This window comes from Diadema setosum, chromosome 11 (assembly GCF_964275005.1).
Source record: "Diadema setosum chromosome 11, eeDiaSeto1, whole genome shotgun sequence".
Lineage (NCBI taxonomy): Eukaryota > Metazoa > Echinodermata > Echinoidea > Diadematoida > Diadematidae > Diadema > Diadema setosum.
In genome coordinates this window covers 7,577,908-7,600,232 of record NC_092695.1, presented here as the reverse complement: position 1 = coordinate 7,600,232, position 22,325 = coordinate 7,577,908, and the positions used below count along the sequence as shown (strand labels likewise).

Genomic DNA, 22,325 nt, shown 5'->3' with positions numbered 1-22,325 from the left:
ATTTGGGATATTCTGTTACAATGTATGTTAAAATCAGGGCTGGCGCTGCATTTTTTAAAGTGTCAGGAGGAGGGGGGCAGTTTATATTTCTGGTGTCACTTCCGGGATTAACCAGCTGAAAAAAAAAGGCTTAAGAGAAAATTTTTGGTGCCATTTCTGGGGTTAAAAAGGGGGGGGGGGGGGCAAGTGCTTATACCCTTATCATGTACTCCTATGAATTATGCCAAAAAAAAAAAAAAAAGAAGGGGGGGGGGGGGCTTGAACCACCATCACCAACCCTCCAAGTTGCGCCGGCCCTGAAAATAATTGCATGATGCAAGGTACTTCTGGTACAGAACCAACCAACATGCTCACAGCTAATGTAAATGAATGTCTAGCTACTGCCTCAGTCACTCCATTTGACAATACATATATCATGTGTACTTTCACCCTACAATTAACAGCGGATAACAAAACTTATTCTGCGGCTGTAGTCTACAAAGAATGGACAAGGGTCTGTGTTTAACAAGCTGAGCATGTTTACCATACAATGCACATTGAACTTGGGGTGGAAAGGACTTATGTACATACTTAAAAGAGCATTTAGTTTGAACTCAAAATGGGTGTGGCTTGCCAATCAAGCAATGAGACATTTTAAATTGCAGTACAAGTGCTGTATACTTGACTAGGACTCTGTTTTTTGATTTGATACTCTACCATTTGGTTTTCTGCAACTCAATACTTGACACACCAGGCACCACCCTGGACACACCAATATCCTACCAGGAAGGCGAGAGGACACCTCCCTGATCCTACTCTGCAAAATTACAGATTTCCGTCATCATAGCTTACTACATTTCTAGTTGAGACATCATGAGACATCACCATGCCTAGCAAGCAACAATGAACTCTAATACAAGAACAATCTTTTATTATTTTCGAATTCTTACAGGAAATACAAAACTAACAAGAGTGCAAATAATGAGCTTACTATCATGTGCTGATCACAATGAATAGTCATGGTAATTTCAGTGTCTGAGTACGCTGAAAATATAAAGCCAGAACAGAAATGACATTAGTTCACAAAAACAAAATCCCAACACAACCTTATAATCATGAATTATCAAAGGCATAATGTCAACAATGTGATCTACATTCATGATATTGGTGGGTGTGAAAAACATACAGACATAGCGTATTTTCTTTGAAAATTTCAAGAATATTCTGTACAACTGCTTACAAGTACTACGAGATCACTGCATTGAATGTCATTGAATGCAGCATTTTTGGTTTTCTTTAAAAAAGGTTTGACCAAAAAAAAAAAAAAAAAAAATCCATTTGGAATGCAGACAGAAAGAAGACACACCAGACTCAGAGTGTATATGAAGGAAAAAAAGAATATCTGGGCCAGGATCAAACTTGAATTTGTCATTACTGAAATACAGACATTTCTAGATAGAAAAAAAAAAAACAACCCTACATCTACAGCTTATCTAGATGCAAATACTACGTACCTTAACTCTAGCCAGTGCTACTGAAAGTCATGTGCACTAGACCAAACTTAATTAAAACAAACACTTTCCTTGCTAAATCATTCAGTCAAATTCCTTAGAAAAAAAAAAACCAAGCAAACTTCCTTCAACTGTAAAGGTTATTTATCATTATGAAAGAAAAGAGAAAAAATCAGAAGAAAGTCCGAGCAACTCCACTATCGCCTTTTCCTCCTATTTGACAGCACAGCCAAACACATGCCATTTGAAGAGGCTAGGAAGGGATCCAATTTGAGTCTTGGTGTACTGGACTTTGGAGAAACCTGCCCGATCCACGGTCACCCATGGGGTTCTGGTCAAATTGCACTCAACAAGGGCATAAAAGACCGGAGCAAGAAGCCGCTGAAAGATATGGGACCAGCACCCCTTCTCGTGGGCCTCCGTGTGTTCGATGAAGTAGAAATGTCCTCCCTGCAGCAGAAACAAGTTGCATGGATCAGAGAGATTATACAGAAAACTTTTATAATCCAGTTCTATTCCAATATTTCTATATTTGCTTTTTTCCTTAATTGAAACCATTTGTAATGTACTAAATTCCTTAGAGGATCTAATGATAAACAATGTCCCTATACAAATGCAGAATTTGGCTATTTGCCAGCAAAATTATTAAACTCAGTCTTGTTTGTGCAGAACAATATGAATTATGTTACTTAATACTATAAAGCATTTGTCAGACTGGTGAAAACTCAAACCTAGATGGTCTGTTCTATCTCTTTTTAGATATTTTAAGTAAAGGAAAACAAATGGCAAATATGTAATTAGTAAAGACAATAGATTGGTGAATTTAATGAGATGAACATTTGTTTATTTTCACTTTTTGGTAAAAGGCTGACACGATAAAAATTTGTACCGGTGGAGGTATATTTTTAGATCTTGAGTGCGAGTTGCACCACAATTTACAAGGGGAAAAAAATCTTATAAAATCTAAATGCATATTTATTAGGATTGCGATAGGCATACTGTTATTTTCAATATCATCATCGTCATCATCATTATAATTATTATTATTATCATTGTTATAACTGAGTGGTATATCAACAACAAACAAAATTCAAACATACTGGTTTGAGCACACGGTAGACCTCGCTCACGACCGCCTCGAGGTCCTGGACGGAGCAGAGAGTGAGGGTACTGACCACGGCGTCTTGGCTCCCGTCTGCGACGTGCTCTTTCAAATCTTCCGCTCCCATAGCAAGGAAGTTTGCGATTTCCAGCGATGAAAATTTCGCCGCATTACTCGCTACATCAGTCTTGAAGTGCTCATTCGGTTCGACGACAGTCAGGGATGTATTCGGCGGGTACATAGCGAAGTTGCTGCCAGGTCCACAGCCGATTTCCAGGGCAAAGCATCGCTTGTTCTCCTGAGAGAGCGAGGACATTTCGGCAAACAGCTTCTCCTTCTGTTTCTGTATTGCTTCGTGATGTTTTCTGCTCACCCGCCTACAGAAACTTGCAAAAACAGGAGGGAAGATTTTCCTGTAGATGAAGACAATCAATCGAATGCCAATGATTACTGCTGCAATGGGCAGCAAAAAGCGTTGGAAATATTCTGCCATCTCCGCGTCAATACCAGCCATAATGTGCGGATGTTGCTTGAATGAATGACTACCAGTAGCATGTGCTGTTACAATGTGAATGTGGACGCGTGAATTGTGTTGAATGAATGGGGACTTTGAGGCTGTCGCGCGCAGAATCGGAGTGAGCACAATGTCATCATGCACTACATTATACAAATGATGCACAGGATAGAGTGCATTAGTGTAGGCGTAGTGCACTCGAGGGTATTTACAATTGTGAAACATGCACGAGGCGAAGCCGAGTGCATGTTGCACTACATTGTAAATACCCGAGAGTGAGCTACGCCTACACTAACGCCACGAAATAATCCTGTGCATCATTTGTTTTATAAAATGGGTCGAAAATTCGAAAACTAACAAACATCATTTTTCAGCGTTTTTCACGTACCTTTGTGGGTCAAGACGTCCGAAGATGTTCGTCCCAAACTTTTACGCACGTCGCACTCGCGGAAGTCCCGCACATACAGTATAAGTATAATGGGGGGTTGGGTTTCCGGACACCCGCATGAAAACTTACTTATTTTACATAGAATATGCACCCTTTACCTTAAAGACTTGATATAGACTCCTCATATAGGCCTACTAGACAACATACTCTGAAAACGGCGTGAGAATTAACCTGCTAAATCGTTGGATTTGCTCTTCAAAGTGACTCCATGTACGCGTCCGGTCCCATTACGCTTGGTCTACTGTACTGTACAAAGTGTACGTATATGTATAGTATAGTACAGTATACGTACGTACGCCACATATGTTATGCACAAGGGAAGACAGGCCGGCCGGCCGGCAGCCCGAACTAGAAGTTGTTTACAGGTGCAGGATTGACAGCGCGTACGCGTATGCATGCAATTCATCAAAGGAGCCGCCGCGCGCACAGACGATCGGCAATCTACCATAGGATTACAGGCAGTGCAATAGTACTGAAGTAAAGGAAGGAGGTGTGTCTCATTTCAGAGCTTCCTATTGGCTACATTCTTGAACCCATTTTATAAAAACACGATAATCAATCACTCACACTGCTCATAGAGCCCGGTCTCAGAGAGGTCTAGGTATCCCGTGCAACTCGCCCTGGTAAAACTCTCCCATCTCTATACCAGTAGGGCACAATCGGCCAGATTTATATTACTTTGGTATAAACTCACTTAGCGCTACCTACTGCATATTTATAACTTCTTTGCTTTTATCTCATCGCAGCATTAGAACGTCATCTTTGTTTTCTGGGGGCCGGGCGAGGTTATCTTTTCTTGAGATGGAATGTTCTCAATGTAATTGGTTTTGTTAGGTTTATGATATTAAGACATTTTTTTTTTTTTGGAAATATAACATAGACCTATCAGAGCTCCTATCGATTTTTATTTTTTGAAGAGCCAAAAGTGAGTGTGTGTGTGTGTGTGTATGGGGGGGGGGGTGGGGTGCTGCATCCGCAGTCCTGGCTACTGTATATAGGTATGGATATGCAGTATGTAAACCTCTGTGGTCCACATAGGGCCAAATTTTACGGCTCTGTTGCACCATGTTTGATACTGATATTGCCCCACAAACCCAGTCGTGAAGTGCACCTTCAGAGAGGCTCTTTGGAATGCCATCCCATCCGATGAGCAAAGATGAAATATTAGGGGGGGGGGGGAGTCCGTTTGGGTGCAGTGATCAATTCTAGAGATCCTCTTAACCTTCAATGGATCGATACCGTGATGATGATGATGATGATGATGATGATGATGATGGAACAGTGTAGTGCCTTTTATCTGTAGAAACATTCAAAGGCGTCCTACACACAAAATAAAAATCTGAGTCAAATGACTCATTTGCGTGAGTTTTCAGTTTGTCCGTGAGGCGACACACTTTTCCAATTATTGAGTCTTTTCACTCACGCTTACTGAGTCACTTGACTCAGTAGAGAAACAGCCGAGTCACACAGCTGAGTCAAATGACTCGTTTGCGTGAGTCTTCAGTTTGTCCGTGTGGTGACACACTTTTGCCGAATATTGAGTCTTTTTACTCACTAAAGTCATTAAATGAGTCAAGTGACTCAGTATGCTGAGTCAAGTGACTCACTGTGTGAGAATCAAAACGCAAAATGATTGAAACGTCTCTTGTTCAGCATGCTGATCTACTGACCTACGCATGCAGCACGACGGTAGACGGAGTATAGTTTGTTTTTGGTTTTTTATTCAAAGCATAAAACTGAGTACATACACAGCACAAGCTCGCGTCGCAACAGCTAGATAGGGACATTTCTAGGAGAGCAACTTTGGTGCATGAACTTGGGCAATTAGAATGTTCTTTTCATATACTGACTATACTAATACTACACTCGGAAAAAGTAATTTATTTCTCGATGTTTAAATTCTCATTCTTCATATCATTTCGTCTTGACCAATCAAGAAAAGCTGTACTAAAGTATGGTGCAAAAAAAAAAGGGGGGGAAGACGATCAATAAGTAAAAAAGAAAGAAGGCCGAGTAAATTATGGCCGATGCTTGATATGATCTCAAAGCGGTCGATTGCGTAACACCCACGCTACGTCGTAATATGCGTCCAAGGCGCCCCCCCCCCCCCCATTGTTGCATTGACCATGGAGCTTTAGCTCCATGCATTAATCATACATTATACGGTATTAGCATTTAATTTTTATTCGAACGAACGATGATTCAATTCATTTAAAAAGCAACAAACATAAAGCAATCACGACAATTCAAATTGAGACAACAATTACAGAAACTCAATTCATCATCTTGTTGATAGACAACAACATGAAAATGGAGGATAAAAAAAGTCGATATTTGCAATATCCTGTTGTGGGTTGTTTTCGTAGCATGTGCATCGGCATGTGTAGAGTAGAAGGCAAATATTTTTACAAATGTCTCACGGCTTTTGTCATAATATGATATGAAGTTCGGACTTTTGGCTCTCCATCAATAAGAAGCATCTTTGGTGGGAGTCAGTATAGTCTGCTACAGCGTCACCCCTCCCACCACAGTATAACAACAACAAGCATGTCATCGATACCCAAAGTCAGTCATAGACATATATACAAAACTACATTACACTTTTGATTTATTTGTGTTTTTTAAGGTTGTGCATACAGGAATTACGATTTGTCAATCCAAAGTTTACTATAGCAAGTACATGTAGCTCAAGGAAAATCCACCAAAAAAAAAAATAAAATCTTCAAAAGAAAGAGAAAAATATCTCCTACAGAATGCTACAAATATGATAAAGATCAGATAAGAAATAAGGAAGATATGACATTCTTAAATTTCGCCTCTTTTTGGAAAATATCTCTCGACCAGTCCTCCGATGAATATTCGAATAAGAGAGTTCATGATGTCATACCGTCACAATTTTTCATGTAGGTCGATGTTTTTACATGAGATTCGGATAAATTGTATTTCTTCGCTAATAGGCTACAAGTAAAAGCATCTTCACATACCAAGGTAATATCAGAGTTTACATTTATTTGTTCTTTTTATTTTGGGTGGTTTTAAGACAAGTTTTATCTACAGCTGATATTACTAGGGATTTTTGTCATTGTATTGCTGTAGATGAAATGAATATAGAAAATGAAAGAGCATGACATCGTCAACATGTTGATTTAAATATTCATATAAAGGGCTGGTCAAGAAATGTCCTCCGAAAAAAAAAAAAATGTGACATTTCAAAATGTCATAATATCTTCCTTATTTCTAATCCGATTTATGTGGGGTGGGGGGGGGGGGTTGTCGGGAATATTTTTTCTTTCCTTGAAGTTTATTTATAGTTTTGGGGTGAATTTTCTCTTTAATCCGAGAGTGAAACAAAGTCCGTTGTTCGACGGTTCAACATTACAATCTTGTATTGTGCAAAGTTGAAATAAGGTTCGTTCATTCGAAAATGAAAATGCAATTTTGGATTAACCGACCTTCGAAATACCAAATAAAGAACTATAAATAGGACAATCACACAAGAGATAACCCCCTCGACGTTACCATCCCCCCCCCCCCTTTTCCTGGAACAAGTGTGAGGACAATATAACGCCATGGCGATTTCCCTTTGTGATACAGGACGATATACCCCCCCCCCCCGACACCTCTACCATCTGAGTAATTAGGCCTACTATCAATGACTAATGGTATTCCAAGGGAATCCCCTTGCTCCTCATAAATTTTTACCTCCTGGGATAATTCAATTCATTTATAATATCATTCTCATTTTTGAAATGTCACATTTCTTGACCAGTACAATGAATTACTATGTATAATAGCTTGTGTTTATGGAATCACGTTATGAGTCGATCGTTATTCTGAAGATGTAATACGCAAAGCACGCAAATTTTGTACACCTAGGTCCGTATAGTATAGATATTCGTTATCCGCACATGAAATAGGCCTTTTTGCTAATCCGAATATTCTAGCGTTAATTATTCCGAAGCGGGATTAGAAACTTGGCCCGTTTCTAGAAACTTTGCGTTTAAACGCAACTCACAAAAATCAGATGTATCAAATCACATGCAACTTTGCATTTAAACGCAAGTGCGTTGCTAAAATGACTTGCGCTTGATAATCATACAAAACTAGAAAATTGTACGAAACTGAAACTCAGTCGCGTTTAAACGCAACTCTATCAAAAATCAAATGCAAGTCCATCAAATTGAAAATCACACGCAACGCTGTATGCTAAACGCAAGAGCGTTGCGAAAAGACTTGCGGTTTTTCCTTAAGAAACTAAAAACTGCATCTCTAAAAATCAACGCAAGTGCGTTGTTGAAAAGATTTGCATTTGATTCCGTACGCAAAATTAAAATATCAAACGGAACGCAATGCAGCTTCACGAAATATAAATGAATATTAAGATGGTAACAAATTGAAGGTTCAAATGTCAGTCCATAGTTTTATTAGCCTTTTGTCAAGGCCCTCTCGCTGTAATGGGCGAGCGAAGCGAGCCCAGCCGAGCGCGCCAGCGCAACCCCACTCGGCTGGGCTCTCTTCACCATACAGCGAGAGGGCCTTGACAAAAGGCTATAGTTTTATTACAGTCCGACAATGGAAAGAGGTTTGTTTTTACGAAGGTTATAGTTAATCCAAAAATAAGATCGCGCCGTATACTGAGCGGTAATGTTGTGAATCGGAGCGCGAGAACAATCCTTTTTCAGCGTATGGTAATACTCTAGAACGAGCAAAACAAATACGGCGACTTAGGAGAGGAAAACCATACATATTTTTAACTCAGTCGGCACTGAAAAATCAGGCCGACAGGACCATTATGAAATTAAACGCAAATCTTTTCAGCAACGCACTAATTCAAACCGCGACGTTGCATGCGATTTGGGAAATTTGCATTTGATTTTTCAAATTAAGTTTAAAGAAACGGGCTCAGATATCCGATCCTGCTCTCTCAAAATCTCTCGAGAAATTTGGCAATTGTGTGTTGTCGTTATACACATCAGCGCGAGGTTTATGCAGGAACTACGATAGGATCGTTGCTAAGATACAGCAGGCATGTTTAGACGGCAAAAGGAGTGAGATTTGGATAACGCCTTTGGATCCGTATCATGATCCATATCTTACTTTATACAGAGAAATTAATATTCATTTACATAAGTCGACAAAATATCGACTTACGCGTGGGTCGACTATTGCGTATAAGTCGACGTGTTTTGCTCAGTCCCGATTATGTCGACATAGGCGAGTTTTACTGTAAACGATTATAATTCAACACCAATTCATCATCAAGACGGTTATCACAGTTGAATAAAACAATGGTCATGTTCATGAAAACAAACAGAAACTTTCATAAGAATAAACAAATACAAAGTGCTTCAAGAATAAAGCAAATGCCACCAGGGCACAGTAAAACCTTCCTTACTTGAATAAAAGACGGGATGCAAACTCAACGGTTTCAAGATGCGGTGAACTTAGCAGATGACGGCGGCGACATCTTGGACAGAGCACATGGCGAGGGTGCTGACCACGATGTCCTGTGAGATCCTTCAGCTTCGCCGCCTCTCCACAGACAGTCAGCCGCAGGTTGGGATGTGCGGCCGAGTTCTCTGCGGCTCGTATCCTCCTGCTACTCTGGTCACTTTTGTCGTCTCCTGCGTCCATCTTTGCCCCGAAGGCGAAGCTTGACATCATTCTGTGAGAGGAGTTTTTATGCCACCGCCACGAAATGTCGCCGGATCGAGGCATATGTTTTCGGGTTGTCCGTCCTTCCGTCTGCATGTCCATAGTCAATTTTGTGGACAGTATAACTAAAAACCGTCCTAATGAAACTTCGCATGTATGTATGAGGTGGTGAAGTTGTGCCTATCAACTTTAGGTTGCAGATGCTCAAAGTCAAAGGTCAAAGTTCAAGGTCAAAATGCTCAAAATAGTTCCCCCCCCCTCGCATCTATATGTGATGCCTGAAGGTATTTTCTTGAAACTCAAATACACATGTATACCTAATAAAGATTCTCTAGTGAGAGTTTGGGGTCATGAGATCAAAGGTCAAGTGAAGATGTTAACATTTCACTTTTTTCTCCATATCTCGGAAATGGTTCAAGGTATCTTCATGGAACATAGCACATAAATTATGCATGTACTGACTGGCAGTGATTATCTAGGGAATTTGGGGGTCATGAGGTCAAAGATCAGGGGTCAAAGGTCAAGGTCAACTTCTCAAATTTTGATTTTTTTTTCCCCTCATATTTATTTTGATATTTTGCCAATGAGATGAAACTGTCATCACACATTGTCAAGATGTACTATAGACCTATTAGGAGAATCATACATTATGGCGGAGGTATATCAGTCGCCATAGCGACATTTTTAGTTCATTCTGTTCCATGAAAGCTTTGTGGTACATCTCACCATAGCCATCATAAAACTTCCAAGTATTGAACCGGTTGAAATCGTCTGAAGATAAACAGGAACATTCTGAGTCTGAGAAAGAGGGGAGAAAGGGGAACGACGTATCGCCGAAAATACTGTAGTCCCCGATTTCATTGTCTTCAGTTGCCATGGTAACAACTTGTGATGGGTAATTATTAGACAAGGTGCCCCATGCAGGCGAATTGTTTGGACAGCTTATTCGAGTTCTGCCTCGCCAAGGTCAGTATAGAAACCGTGTGTTTTTGTGGCAGCACATGCATTGGCTACACATTCACCTCACTGGAACTTCCTCACCTTAGCTCTGAAAGAACTCTATTTGCCCGTGACCTGCAAAGTCCAAAGGTCTCCTCACTCCTCCAGAATAAGACGGGATGTTAGTCTTATCTTCAGACTTAATTTCCTTATTTTTTTTTTCACAGTTCATATTGAAGTGACTTGTTTTACAGGATAACTTTGTATAGTCTTAGCTCTAAAACTGCAACATCAAGACCATAGAATCTCTTCCCTTCATCTTCTCTGCCGATGCGGAATTATTAAAAAATAACAATAGAAATAAAAACACTGTGGGCATCACTTCCAATATATTTGCGATATTCTGTTATATCAAAATCAGGACCAGAGATCTGACGATACATTGCGCTTTCACCTTACAGCAGATACCAAAACTTATTTTACGGCTGTAGTCTTTACAAAGAATGGACAGGGGCATGTTTACTATACAATGTACATTGTACTTGAGGTGGAAAGCTGAGCTAGAAAATATAGTTTGAACTAAAATGGGTGTGGTTTGCAAATCAAGCGGTCAAGACATTTTAAATGTATAAAGTACCAGTGGGTTTTTTTTTTAATCATAAGCATTTGCACTGCTGTATATACATGACTAGGAGAGCTCATTAGGTGATCCGAGTATAATCCTCTCGGATCGTCTTCTGAATTTGTACTGATTCTTTATTCTGTATTCTTAATTTTTTTCTTCTTTATTTTCATTTGATTGTCTACCGTTAGTTTCTGCAGCTCACGCTTGACACATCAATATCCTACTCTGCAAAACTACAGATTTCGCCCTAATCACTGACTACATTACAATATCATGCACAATCATACACAAATTTGAAAAGAACTACATTGCATACTAGTACCTCTTTGGTTATGCGCAAATTGTCTACTGTACGTGTACATGTACATCTTGTAGTTACATTCTTATTCATGATACATGATGGTGAAATAGTCAATAGGTATTACAGCACTCTATCTTTCTATGGCGGTTAACTTTCACAGTGCTGATAGCGCTCCTCGGAACTTTTTAGTTTAAAAATATTGCTACCATAAATTTTCCTCGAATTACTATGTCCACTCATATATCTACATTTACTTTGATAACTTATGGACTGCTTAATACTTTCATCATTATATGGTACTATACTTTAGAACAGGCTACCTTCTTCTTTGGTACAAAGCTACTAATTTCAATCCATCTGACATCGTCAAACCGGAATATAACAAAGACCTGTACTATACATATACAAAAATTATAATTTCAAGTAGAATTATTTCAGAAAATATTACAGAATTACAGAATTACAAAAGTGCATATCATGAGCTTACTATCATTTGTGCTGATCAGAATGAAAACACAATGTAATCTTTGATAATGAATCATAAAAGGCAGCATGTGAAAAATGTGATCTACATTCATAATATTTCAGGAATATTCTGTGTAACTTCTTACAAGTACTATGAGATCACTGCATTGAATGTCATTGTCTTTCAATGCTACATTTTTGGTTTTCTTCGGAGGTAGGTTTTTGACCAAAAAAAAAACAAAACAAAAAAAAAAACAACTATGCCATTTACTTGGAATGCAGACAGAAAAAAGACATATCAGGAAATAAGAATGAATACGAAGGGAAAACAATGTTTGGGACAGGATTGAACTTGAATCTTTGACATTTCTGACACGACATTACAGAAAACCCTATACTTCTATCTATGCAAACGCTACCTTCAACTCCGGCTTTGCTAATGAAAGTCATGTCCAATAAAGCAAATTCGACTAAAACAAACACTTTCCTTATTCAATAATTTCGTCGAATTCCTCAAAAAAAAAACCGATTACTTCAAGCGCAAAAAAAAAAAAATGTCTACTAACACGTCAGAAAAAAAAATCATCAAATAAATCAAAAGAAAGAGAAAAAAAATAAGAAAAAGAAGCAAATCCATCATCGCGTATCTTATTTGACAGCACAGCCAAACACATGCCATTTGAAGATGCTCGGAACAGATCCAATTTGAGTCTTGGTATACTGGACTTTGGAGAAACCTGCCCGCTCTACAGTTATCCATGGGTTTGTGATCAAATTGCACTGGGTAAGGGCATGAAAGGTCGGAGCAAGAAGCCGCTGAAAGATATGGGACCAACACCCCTTCTCGTGGGCCTCCGTGTGTTCGATGAAGTAGAAATGTCCTCCCTGCGGCAGAAACGAGTCGCATGTGATATCAGAGAAATATACAGAAACTCTGTATAATCCAGTTCTATTCTATATTTACTTGTTTCTCCTATTGAAACCAGACTTGTAATGTAATTCCATGTGATGATTAAAACAATGTCCCTATATACAAATGCAGTATTTGGCTCTGCTTGTAAAATTAACTCAGTCATGTTTGCATCGTAGAACAATATAACTTTATGTTAAGTACTTTGTGTATTATGACGATACCCTTTTATACGAATGTCATCCACCTGATCATTATGGAAATTTTGGTTTCGCTGAATGTCATTGCAGTGCCTTTTCTGTGGAATAGGTAGACTAAGTGTTGAAACAGAACTATTTGTGAAATTGTTGAAAACTGTATCTATTTTAGATGGTTTGCCTCTTCTGATGCGTAAAAACGGAGGTAATGTAAAGCACATAGCACAGAAGTCTAGCAAAGATAATAGATTGCAATTATAAATTTAATTAGATGAATATTTTTGTTTATTTACACTTGGGATAAAGGAAAACTTCTTACTATCTGGAGAAAACTCTAGTAAGACCTCACTTAGTACCAGTATATAGTCCTTATTTTAAAAAATAATATATATATCCAACTTACAACTTTTTATCATCTAAAGGTATATATATATATATATATATATATATATATGTAGCTTTAGAGAATGTTGAGAGAGCCAAAAAACTGGTAGGTGATAATGAGATAAGATCTTTGTCTTGATGAACAGACAGAGGTTGATTCAACTTGGACTTTCAACCTAGGCTTACCGCCAGGTAAGTGGTGATATGATTAAAGCATTTAAATTCTTTCACTATATGATCAGACAGTAGTACCTGATTATTTGAGGTCGGCGTTCAAAAAAAAAAAACGCACAAGAAGACATAATAAAAAGTTGTATAGTTTTAGATCACATACAACTACAAGAATAGAATAACTCTCTTTTTTTTTCAATTTCATGCATATTAGGAAATCTTGGAATAGTCCTGAGATGCAGTCATTGTCTACCACTTTGAAATACATTTCCTGGTTTAGATAGGTTTTGGTGTAACAAATCTAAAGAGTTTACCTAGTAAGTCTGACGCCACCCAACCTGGCCATGCCCATGACCCAGCCTACTTTAAGCATTGCCCAACTTGATCTGAATATAGAGGCTAAAAAGGATGATATAGTGTAGGTTGAGATGGGGCTTAAGTTTCCAACTTTTTTTTCGTGAGATATATACCCCTTTCAGGTAATCGTGGATGCGGATAATAGGAGCACAAGTCGTAAAATTTCGATTACATGAACGGGAGAGGAGTAGAAAAGTGCGCATTATTTTTATGCTGCTATTATGCGCATAATTGCAGCATGAGGAGTAGATCGAGAATACATGAACGCGTTTTACGACTTATCCGCACTAACATTCCACAGTTCGGTCAAAGGTCACTCGATTTCCCGCACAACCGCTGATTGCTGAGCTTGAGCGCGAGAGAGGTGTGCATACACATGAGGATATTCACCGGAAACATTACGTCATTATAGAGGCGTGCGCAGTAACCATGACAAATAACTCGCACAAATAACTCGCACCATTATATGAACGGGTGCTCGTAAAAGTAGTGCGCACTTCATGGGATATATGAACGCGATTTTGACTACTTCATCCGCATTATTTGGATGCGGATAATTGAACCGCGATTACCTGAACACCTCTCCTGAAATATGAAAGACCATTACAATTCTAAGCGGAATTCAAAGTTTATTTGATGAAAATTGGTATGGAAATAGTTGGGATATTCAGAAATAAAGAGCTTTTTAATAACAAGTGGTATATGGCCACTTTGTTTTACTTATTTGGGGATGGGGATAAATTGGCCATTTCAACACTGAATTCAAAATAAACTTTGAATACCTCTGAAGTCTTTACACGTGTATGCTCTTTACTATTCATCACATGGTTTCTCATCGTCTAGATAAAAAGTCAAAACCTGAATCCCCATCTCAACCAAAACTTGAACATCCCTTTAAAGCCTGCATTCCGAATCATCCATATAGTAGGTACATGTTATCCACAGCATAGGCCTAGATGTCACATGACTTTTGTATGCGCTTTACATAACTTCCGTTTAACACGTCAGAAAAGAAGGTTGACAATTTATAACATTAGATTTTGTTGTCTAGAGAATCTTTAATATTGTTCTATATCATTAATGCAAATTGTGTTTATTTCACTTTTATGATTATTATGATTATTATTATTATTATTATTATTATCATTATTATTATTATTATTATTATTATTATCATCATCATCATCATCATCATCATTATTATTATCATCATCCTCATTATCATCACCATCATCATCATCATCATCATCATCATTCTGGTATAATACTCCAAAACAAATTTCAAACATACTGGTTTGAGCACACGGTAGACCTCGCTCACAACCGCCTCGAGGTCCTGGACGGAGCAGAGAGTGAGGGTACTGACCACTGCGTCTTGGCTCCCGTCTGCGACGTGCTCTTTCAGATCTTCCGCTCCCATAGCAAGGAAGTCTGTGATTTCCAGCGATGAAAATTTCGCCGCATTACTCGCTACATCAGTCCTGAAGTGCTCATTCGGTTCGACGACAATCAGGGATGTATTCGGCGGGTACATATCAAAGTTGCTGCCAGTTCCACAGCCGATTTCCAGAGCAAAGCATCGCTTGTTCTCTTGAGAGAGCGAGGAAATTCCGGCAAACAACTTCTCCTTTTGTTTCCGTATTGCCTCATGATGTTTTCCGCTCAATTGTCTGCAGAGATATGCGAAAAAACGAGGGGTGTTTTTCTTGTAGATGAAGACAATCAATCGAATGCCAATGATTACTGCTGCGATGGGCAGCAAAAAGCGTTGGAAATATTCTGCCATCTTTGCGTCAGTACCAGCCATGATGATAAAATGTTGCCAAAATGATTGTATCGTGTGCTGCAGTGTCACCGAGTGGTATGAGATCTATGGGGATAGCAATGGGAGACTGCAGCTAGCCTAGCTAGCTGCATTTACATGCACCGGCTGTCGCGCATGTGTGCATATCACCACAAAAGATGGTCACTCACAGAAAGAGGTCATGGTCTTTTCGATTGTGTGTACTTGGCTCTCAGTAGTCTAGTTCTGGACTGTTTAATTTTATCGATTCTGTTTTGATGGGTTTTTCCGCCGACTATACCAGTGACAGCGCGATCCCGAGAACTGCTGGACTTTTGTGGACGCGATCATAATGTCCACAAAACAATCTGACCTTCTGACAACCAAAAAATTTGGGAACATTTAACCGATGTCAGATATGCGACCATGACAGATACAGAAATCAAACTTGGATCCGGCCACACCCTCCGTCCGAAGTCAGGAGACTGCAACAGCAAGAATGTAGTGTGAGGTAGTTTTTATGTAAGTTTGATAAGGCTTGGAATAGTACACAGGGAGTTGTGGACGCGCATGAATCGTACATGTTATCAGAGAGGTGTAAGAAAAGGAGAGACAACTCGTTCGTAATTCATGCAAACACAATATGTTTGGTTTCAAAGCGTTACAATGGCATGTCTATCATTCCACTATACGCTTTGAAGTCATGCTCTGCACCGCCCTAGTTGCAAGACGAAGTTCGGAGACGAAGAACACATTTCACCTTTCGTTGAATTACAAGCTTTATTCCCTAGTAAAATTTTAAATGAAATACTCGAATTGATTAAGAGTAGTTTAGCTATAGCTTTAGGAAAGAATTCACTATTATAAACTTGTATTTCTATAGATTCTTCGTAATGCGCAAATAGAAATTAAATGAAAATTAGGCCCTCTTAAAAAACCTAATATTTTTCTATAATGCGCACATTTCCGCATGTTAGTTTTCTATCCTTTAATCTGGGATATTTTGATCTTTCAAATAAAGTACTCCGCTAAAGCGTGCTCCAGCGTGCTTTTAAACGATTTGCTGTTAAAATTGTCAGTTTTACACTGTATTTTGATTCGCTGCTCCAATTCAAGGTACACAAATTCATTGTTGCCATCACATTGAAAGAGAGAGAGAGAGAGCGAAATGCAGTAGGGACAAGTATTTCTAGATGTGAGAGTGATAGTATACAAATGATGCACAGGATAGAGTGCATTAGTGTAGGCGTAGTGCACTCGAGGGTATTTACAATTGTGAAACATGCACGAGGCGAAGCCGAGTGCATGTTGCACTACATTGTAAATACCCGAGAGTGAGCTACGCCTACACTAACGCCACGAAATAATCCTGTGCATCATTTGTTTTATAAAATGGGTCGAACATTCGAAAACTAACATCATTTTTCAGCGTTTTTCACGTACCTTTGTGGGTCAAGACGTCCGAAGATGTTCGTCCCAAACTTGTACGCACGTCGCACTCGCGGAAGTCCCGCACATACAGTATAAGTATAATGGGGGGTTGGGTTTCCGGACACCCGCATGAAAACTTACTTATTTTACATAGAATATGCACCCTTTACCTTAAAGACTTGATATAGACTCCTCATATAGGCCTACTAGACAACATACTCTGAAAACGGCGTGAGAATTAACCTGCTAAATCGTTGGATTTGCTCTTCAAAGTGACTCCATGTACGCGTCCGGTCCCATAACGCTTGGTCTACTGTACTGTACAAAGTGTACGTATATGTATAGTATAGTACAGTATACGTACGTACGCCACATATGTTATGCACAAGGGAAGACAGGCCGGCCGGCCGGCAGCCCGAACTAGAAGTTGTTTACAGGATTGACAGCGCGTACGCGTATGCATGCAATTCATCAAAGGAGCCGCCGCGCGCACAGACGATCGGCAATCTACCATAGGATTACAGGCAGTGCAATAGTACTGAAGTAAAGGAAGGAGGTGTGTCTCATTTCAGAGCTTCCTATTGGCTACATTCTTGAACCCATTTTATAATATACAAATGATGCACAGGATAGAGTGCATTAGTGTAGGCGTAGTGCACTCGAGGGTATTTACAATTGTGAAACATGCACGAGGCGAAGCCGAGTGCATGTTGCACTACATTGTAAATACCCGAGAGTGAGCTACGCCTACACTAACGCCACGAAATAATCCTGTGCATCATTTGTTTTATAAAATGGGTCGAAAATTCGAAAACTAACATCATTTTTCAGCGTTTTTCACGTGCCTTTGTGGGTCAAGACGTCCGAAGATGTTCGTCCCAAACTTGTACGCACGTCGCACTCGCGGAAGTCCCGCACATACAGTATAAGTATAATGGGGGGTTGGGTTTCCGGACACCCGCATGAAAACTTACTTATTTTACATAGAATATGCACCCTTTACCTTAAAGACTTGATATAGACTCCTCATATAGGCCTACTAGACAACATACTCTGAAAACGGCGTGAGAATTAACCTGCTAAATCGTTGGATTTGCTCTTCAAAGTGACTCCATGTACGCGTCCGGTCCCATAACGCTTGGTCTACTGTACTGTACAAAGTGTACGTATATGTATAGTATAGTACAGTATACGTACGTACGCCACATATGTTATGCACAAGGGAAGACAGGCCGGCCGGCCGGCAGCCCGAACTAGAAGTTGTTTACAGGATTGACAGCGCGTACGCGTATGCATGCAATTCATCAAAGGAGCCGCCGCGCGCACAGACGATCGGCAATCTACCATAGGATTACAGGCAGTGCAATAGTACTGAAGTAAAGGAAGGAGGTGTGTCTCATTTCAGAGCTTCCTATTGGCTACATTCTTGAACCCATTTTATAATCCCGATTATTGATGCTCTCTTTTTTCAAAGCACCTGATTTCTACCTGTAGTTAAGCGCATAACTTCTCGGCGGTGCCGCGCATCCTTCAAAGGAGAGCAGGCCGGTCTCTCCTTTTGTCTCTCCTTTTGTCTCTCCTTTTCTTACACCTCCCTGCTTGTACTGGACTTCATTGTGAATTTGCCTATATGTTCGAAACATCTCGTATACTAAATAAATATGCCGCGTGGTGAACTTCAAATGAAAGTGTAATGCTTCATTATTGAACTTATATGCTGTTAACACTCTACCACGCCGCCTCCAAATTATCGAGTGTTACAGTATAAGGTATACAGCTTAACATGCAAACAGTGTCCCCTGGCTGTCTATCACATCGAGAAACGACAAGTTCAGACAACGATTCAACAACCACAAAGGCACCAGGATCAGAAATCAAACACAACATCCAGTCGCACAACATTTCAACACAACGAACCACACAATAACAGACCTGCAATGTTGCACTGTACATAAGAACATAATATATAAGCCTTCGACACAATATGAAAGAACTAAACACAATCATTGACACAAGAAGATTCGAGGGACATGGCATGAACGCAGACAATAAGATTATTATGTCATGGCTGTTTCCCTGTATACCCCACTGCAACAGGTCCAAATCACTTTGATTGAATTCAGTTCAATAGTTTATTTATTTCCTTAATCAAAGAAGAAAAAGGAACATGATTCAAAGTAGTACAAGTTTTCGATTTGTCTTTCATTCGTCTGATAAGGACAGTTTCTTCGAATACAATATAATATAAAGTATATGCACGAATGATATTATATAAAAAAGAAACAATCCACACTTTGTCATGGTAACAAAAAAGTAAGTAATCATAACGACGGAAAACGGTGTTCCACTAAAAAGCCAAGCTTGGAAGACGTAGAACACTGAAATGAAAACAACGACAGCACCAATATGTTATACCAATAGTAAATAATTCATCTACGTACCATTGTACATTTGCTCACTGATAATACTTGATGCTGATAATACAAACATATAACTATAAACAATACTTACTATGATTTTTGGATATAAACATAGTAAAACTATGGCACAGACACTATTGGTCGTGCATGCCAGGAAAATGTGACCGAAAGAGAGGATACATGCGGCCACACCAAACAATAACAAAAAAATGACAACAACACAAAACACACGGAAATAACAGAAATGAAGAAAAGTGCACACACAGCTACTGGACAACGAAGAACGAGGAAAGAGGAGCAGGGAAGAATGGAGAAAGAAAAGGAAAAGGAAAGGAATGGAAAAGGCCTGTGGACAAGATACACAATCTCAAGGACAAGTAAAATATGGGGGATTTTTCATATACGGAATTAATACCGTTTGGTACATATTAGAAAGCAAGTATTCATAGTGCTGCCCCCCCCCCCCCCCAGCCCAGGATTGCCTGTTTCAGAATTCGATTGAATACCACACCTAAATCCGGAACACTGCTCAACAAGGGCGTAGCACACGCACACACACACACACACACACACACACACACACACACACACACACATATACACACACACATGGGCAAAAGTGGCAGTCCAGTTTCCGGGGAGGGGGGGGGGGGATGGGTAGAATATACTGTATTCAACATTTTGTGGGCAAACACTCAATCGCAAGCTGTAGGGGCGAAAAGACCGAGCCGGGGAGGGGGAGGGGGAATCCCCCTCCCGGTCTCTGGAGATTTTGTATTCTAAGCACTGAAATCCCGTAATCTGGTGCACACGATGGAGTTTCACATTTTTAAAGCTGCGAAATTCAACGGTCTGGTGAACACTTCTGGATGAATATTTCGAAGATTTTTCACTCAAAAAAGAAGAAAATGAATATTTTAGGACATTGTGAATGGCTATTGAAGATTATGGTATAGGGCCTATCTCTCACCTCTTTCACCTCGAGTGTGTTTTGATTGTGTGCTAAGTTTATGGTGCTGGAACAAAGGGGAGGATGTGAAGCATCTGTGTATTTTGTAAAACCGATATTCAACGATCTCATGCAAATTTTGGGGGTGTGGAAAATGTTCAATCCCAAATAAGAAAAATAAATATTGAAGGAATGTGAATGGCTGGATTTTCCACTTATCATTCATCTTTTCGCTGTTGTGTACCAAGTATTTTTATAGTTGTTGTTGTTGTTATTGAGTTCCCACTCCTTTTCGAGGGAGTATATGAATTTTTATAGAATTGAAATTCAACGATCTGGTGCACTCTTAAGGTGGAATTTTGAGAAAGTTTTCAAAAAAAAAGTAAGAAAAAGAAATAGTTAGTGATGTGGTATAACCGAACAGTTCAGTGGACTGTATACAATTCTGTCTTTACAAAGCGCAAGCGCTGACGCGCCCTTCAGTGACAAAGACGCTGGCTTATCATATGTTAGTTTCAAGATTACAAGACAATAATACTGAGAGTAATGATATATATAGCAATGACAGAAAGATTTGTGTATCTACTGCATCCCATTTGTATACGTCTCTCGATAATAACTTAAAAATGTAGTTGTGACAAAGCTGACACTGGCTTTGTCGCTGACAGAGTTATACTCAAACGCTCACCACCATTAAGCCACATTAGCACAGGAATTAAACAGCAAAACACAGTCATGTTTACAGTTGATAACTTTCCTGCCGGGTTTATTGTGAGAGTTAACCTTTCGTCGTAAAGCTATGTTGAGACGTCCTCAGCTTAAATTCACACAAGCTTTCTCCTCGCTTCCTCGTCTGAGGAGTTTCACAATTCTTTCATATGGTTTGAGACATTTCCCAGAGTGAAATACCGTAACAAAGTTACAGTACAAAATAATGTGCCGAATCAATCGTCAGCAACCTTTAAGTTATACATTGTTCTTATAAAGGGAAAGTTATAAATCAGTATTGTATATTCTCTCCTCCCCACAATAAGCCAAATAGCATAAAGGCTTATAAAAGGAGACCTACTAGTACTTCAAGCCAATCAGGCTGCGTGACTGGGTTACATAACTTATTATATGCGTTGTCTGTAATCAGAGACAAAGAGTAACAAAAGGGGTTCACTTTTACCCAATCATGGTATAGTGGCCGGAATTACATAACTTGTATCCGACTATGTCTGGCTGACTTTCAATAAAACACATAAGGTAAATACTTTTGGCCAATCATCATTCCATCTGGACTGCCCATTCTTAGCTATTGTTTTATGGAAATCGGGCTGACCGCCCGAGCCACAATCTGATAACTCTGGTAGTTGACTCTGAATGGCAGCTGCCGCCTCTGCCTCGGGGAGTGATTACATAAGCCAACTTGACAGGGTGATTCAAACCTCCTGAAGTTGATAGGGGAACTGAGGTCTGAGCTATTAGACTACTGGAGCTTGCTTGGCACTTCTTGTGGATAAATTCACACCAGAACTATATAATTTCACCCGAGACATGTTTGCATGTCACAGTAGGGCACAAGAAAGTTGTATTTAGGGATGAGAAGTATGGAAATAATCGAGGTGACGATGACGAAGATAACGAAAAGGATGATTTATTCTGTAATAATAATGATGATAATAAAAAAAAAAGGAAAAGAGAAAGAAGAGTGATACAATAAAAAGAATACCGCTAATAACAGTCGCGGATCCAGGGAAGACCGCACCGGGCGCAAGCCCCCCCCCCTCCCCTTATTTTTTACGGTTGAAACAAAAGAAATAAAAAGAAAAAAGGGGAAGGGGTGCGTGTGCCCCCCCCCCCTTAATTTTGTAAACGCGCCCCCTCTTTACGGAATTCCTGGATCCGCCCTTGAATAATGTATCAACATAATAATGTAGATATAATAAGCACTCCCGACTCCAAATCGGAGGACACGTACGAGTCCGATTATACCGTCCAGTGCTTAGGTCCTTGGACAAGACGTTTTTACCCACTATGTCCCTAGCTCTCATTCCGGGATTTGATCAATTTTTTCTTTGATCTTCCAGATGTAACTTATTTTAAAACCCCCTATTCAAAATTCTCATGAGTGCGAAGGTACTATACGTCATATACTAAACTTAAGGGTCCAAAGAGACAGAGAGAGAGAGAATGAAAATA

The 22,325-nt window shown here is 39.5% G+C and overlaps 2 protein-coding genes across 2 annotated transcripts; both read right to left on the bottom strand.

Moving 5' to 3' along the window:
- Window positions 1-1,703: 1,703 nt before the first annotated feature.
- Window positions 1,704-3,106, bottom strand: LOC140235244 (thiol S-methyltransferase TMT1A-like). Its single transcript, XM_072315275.1, has 2 exons — window positions 2,591-3,106; window positions 1,704-1,940 (listed from the first exon to the last, which is right to left on the bottom strand). The coding sequence occupies exons 1-2, from the start codon at window positions 3,104-3,106 to the stop codon at window positions 1,704-1,706; spliced, it is 753 nt and encodes a 250-aa protein (XP_072171376.1).
- A 7,414-nt stretch (window positions 3,107-10,520) lies between these two features.
- Window positions 10,521-15,365, bottom strand: LOC140234839 (thiol S-methyltransferase TMT1A-like). The gene is made up of 2 exons (XM_072314883.1): window positions 14,850-15,365; window positions 10,521-12,424 (listed from the first exon to the last, which is right to left on the bottom strand). The coding sequence occupies exons 1-2, from the start codon at window positions 15,363-15,365 to the stop codon at window positions 12,188-12,190; spliced, it is 753 nt and encodes a 250-aa protein (XP_072170984.1). The 3' UTR covers window positions 10,521-12,187.
- Between the last annotated feature and the right edge of the window lie 6,960 nt (window positions 15,366-22,325).

Bases quoted from the DNA above. Each gene is read 5' to 3' on its own strand.
- LOC140235244 (XM_072315275.1), bottom strand. From the start codon at position 3,106: ATGGCTGGTATTGACGCGGAGATGGCAGAATATTTCCAACGCTTTTTG. The intron at 1,941-2,590 runs GTATGTTTGAAT...TTTCTGCTGCAG, and splicing joins TCTACCGTGTGCTCAAACCA to GGAGGACATTTCTACTTCAT.
- LOC140234839 (XM_072314883.1), bottom strand. From the start codon at position 15,365: ATGGCTGGTACTGACGCAAAGATGGCAGAATATTTCCAACGCTTTTTG. The intron at 12,425-14,849 runs GTATGTTTGAAA...TTTCTGCCGCAG, and splicing joins TCTACCGTGTGCTCAAACCA to GGAGGACATTTCTACTTCAT.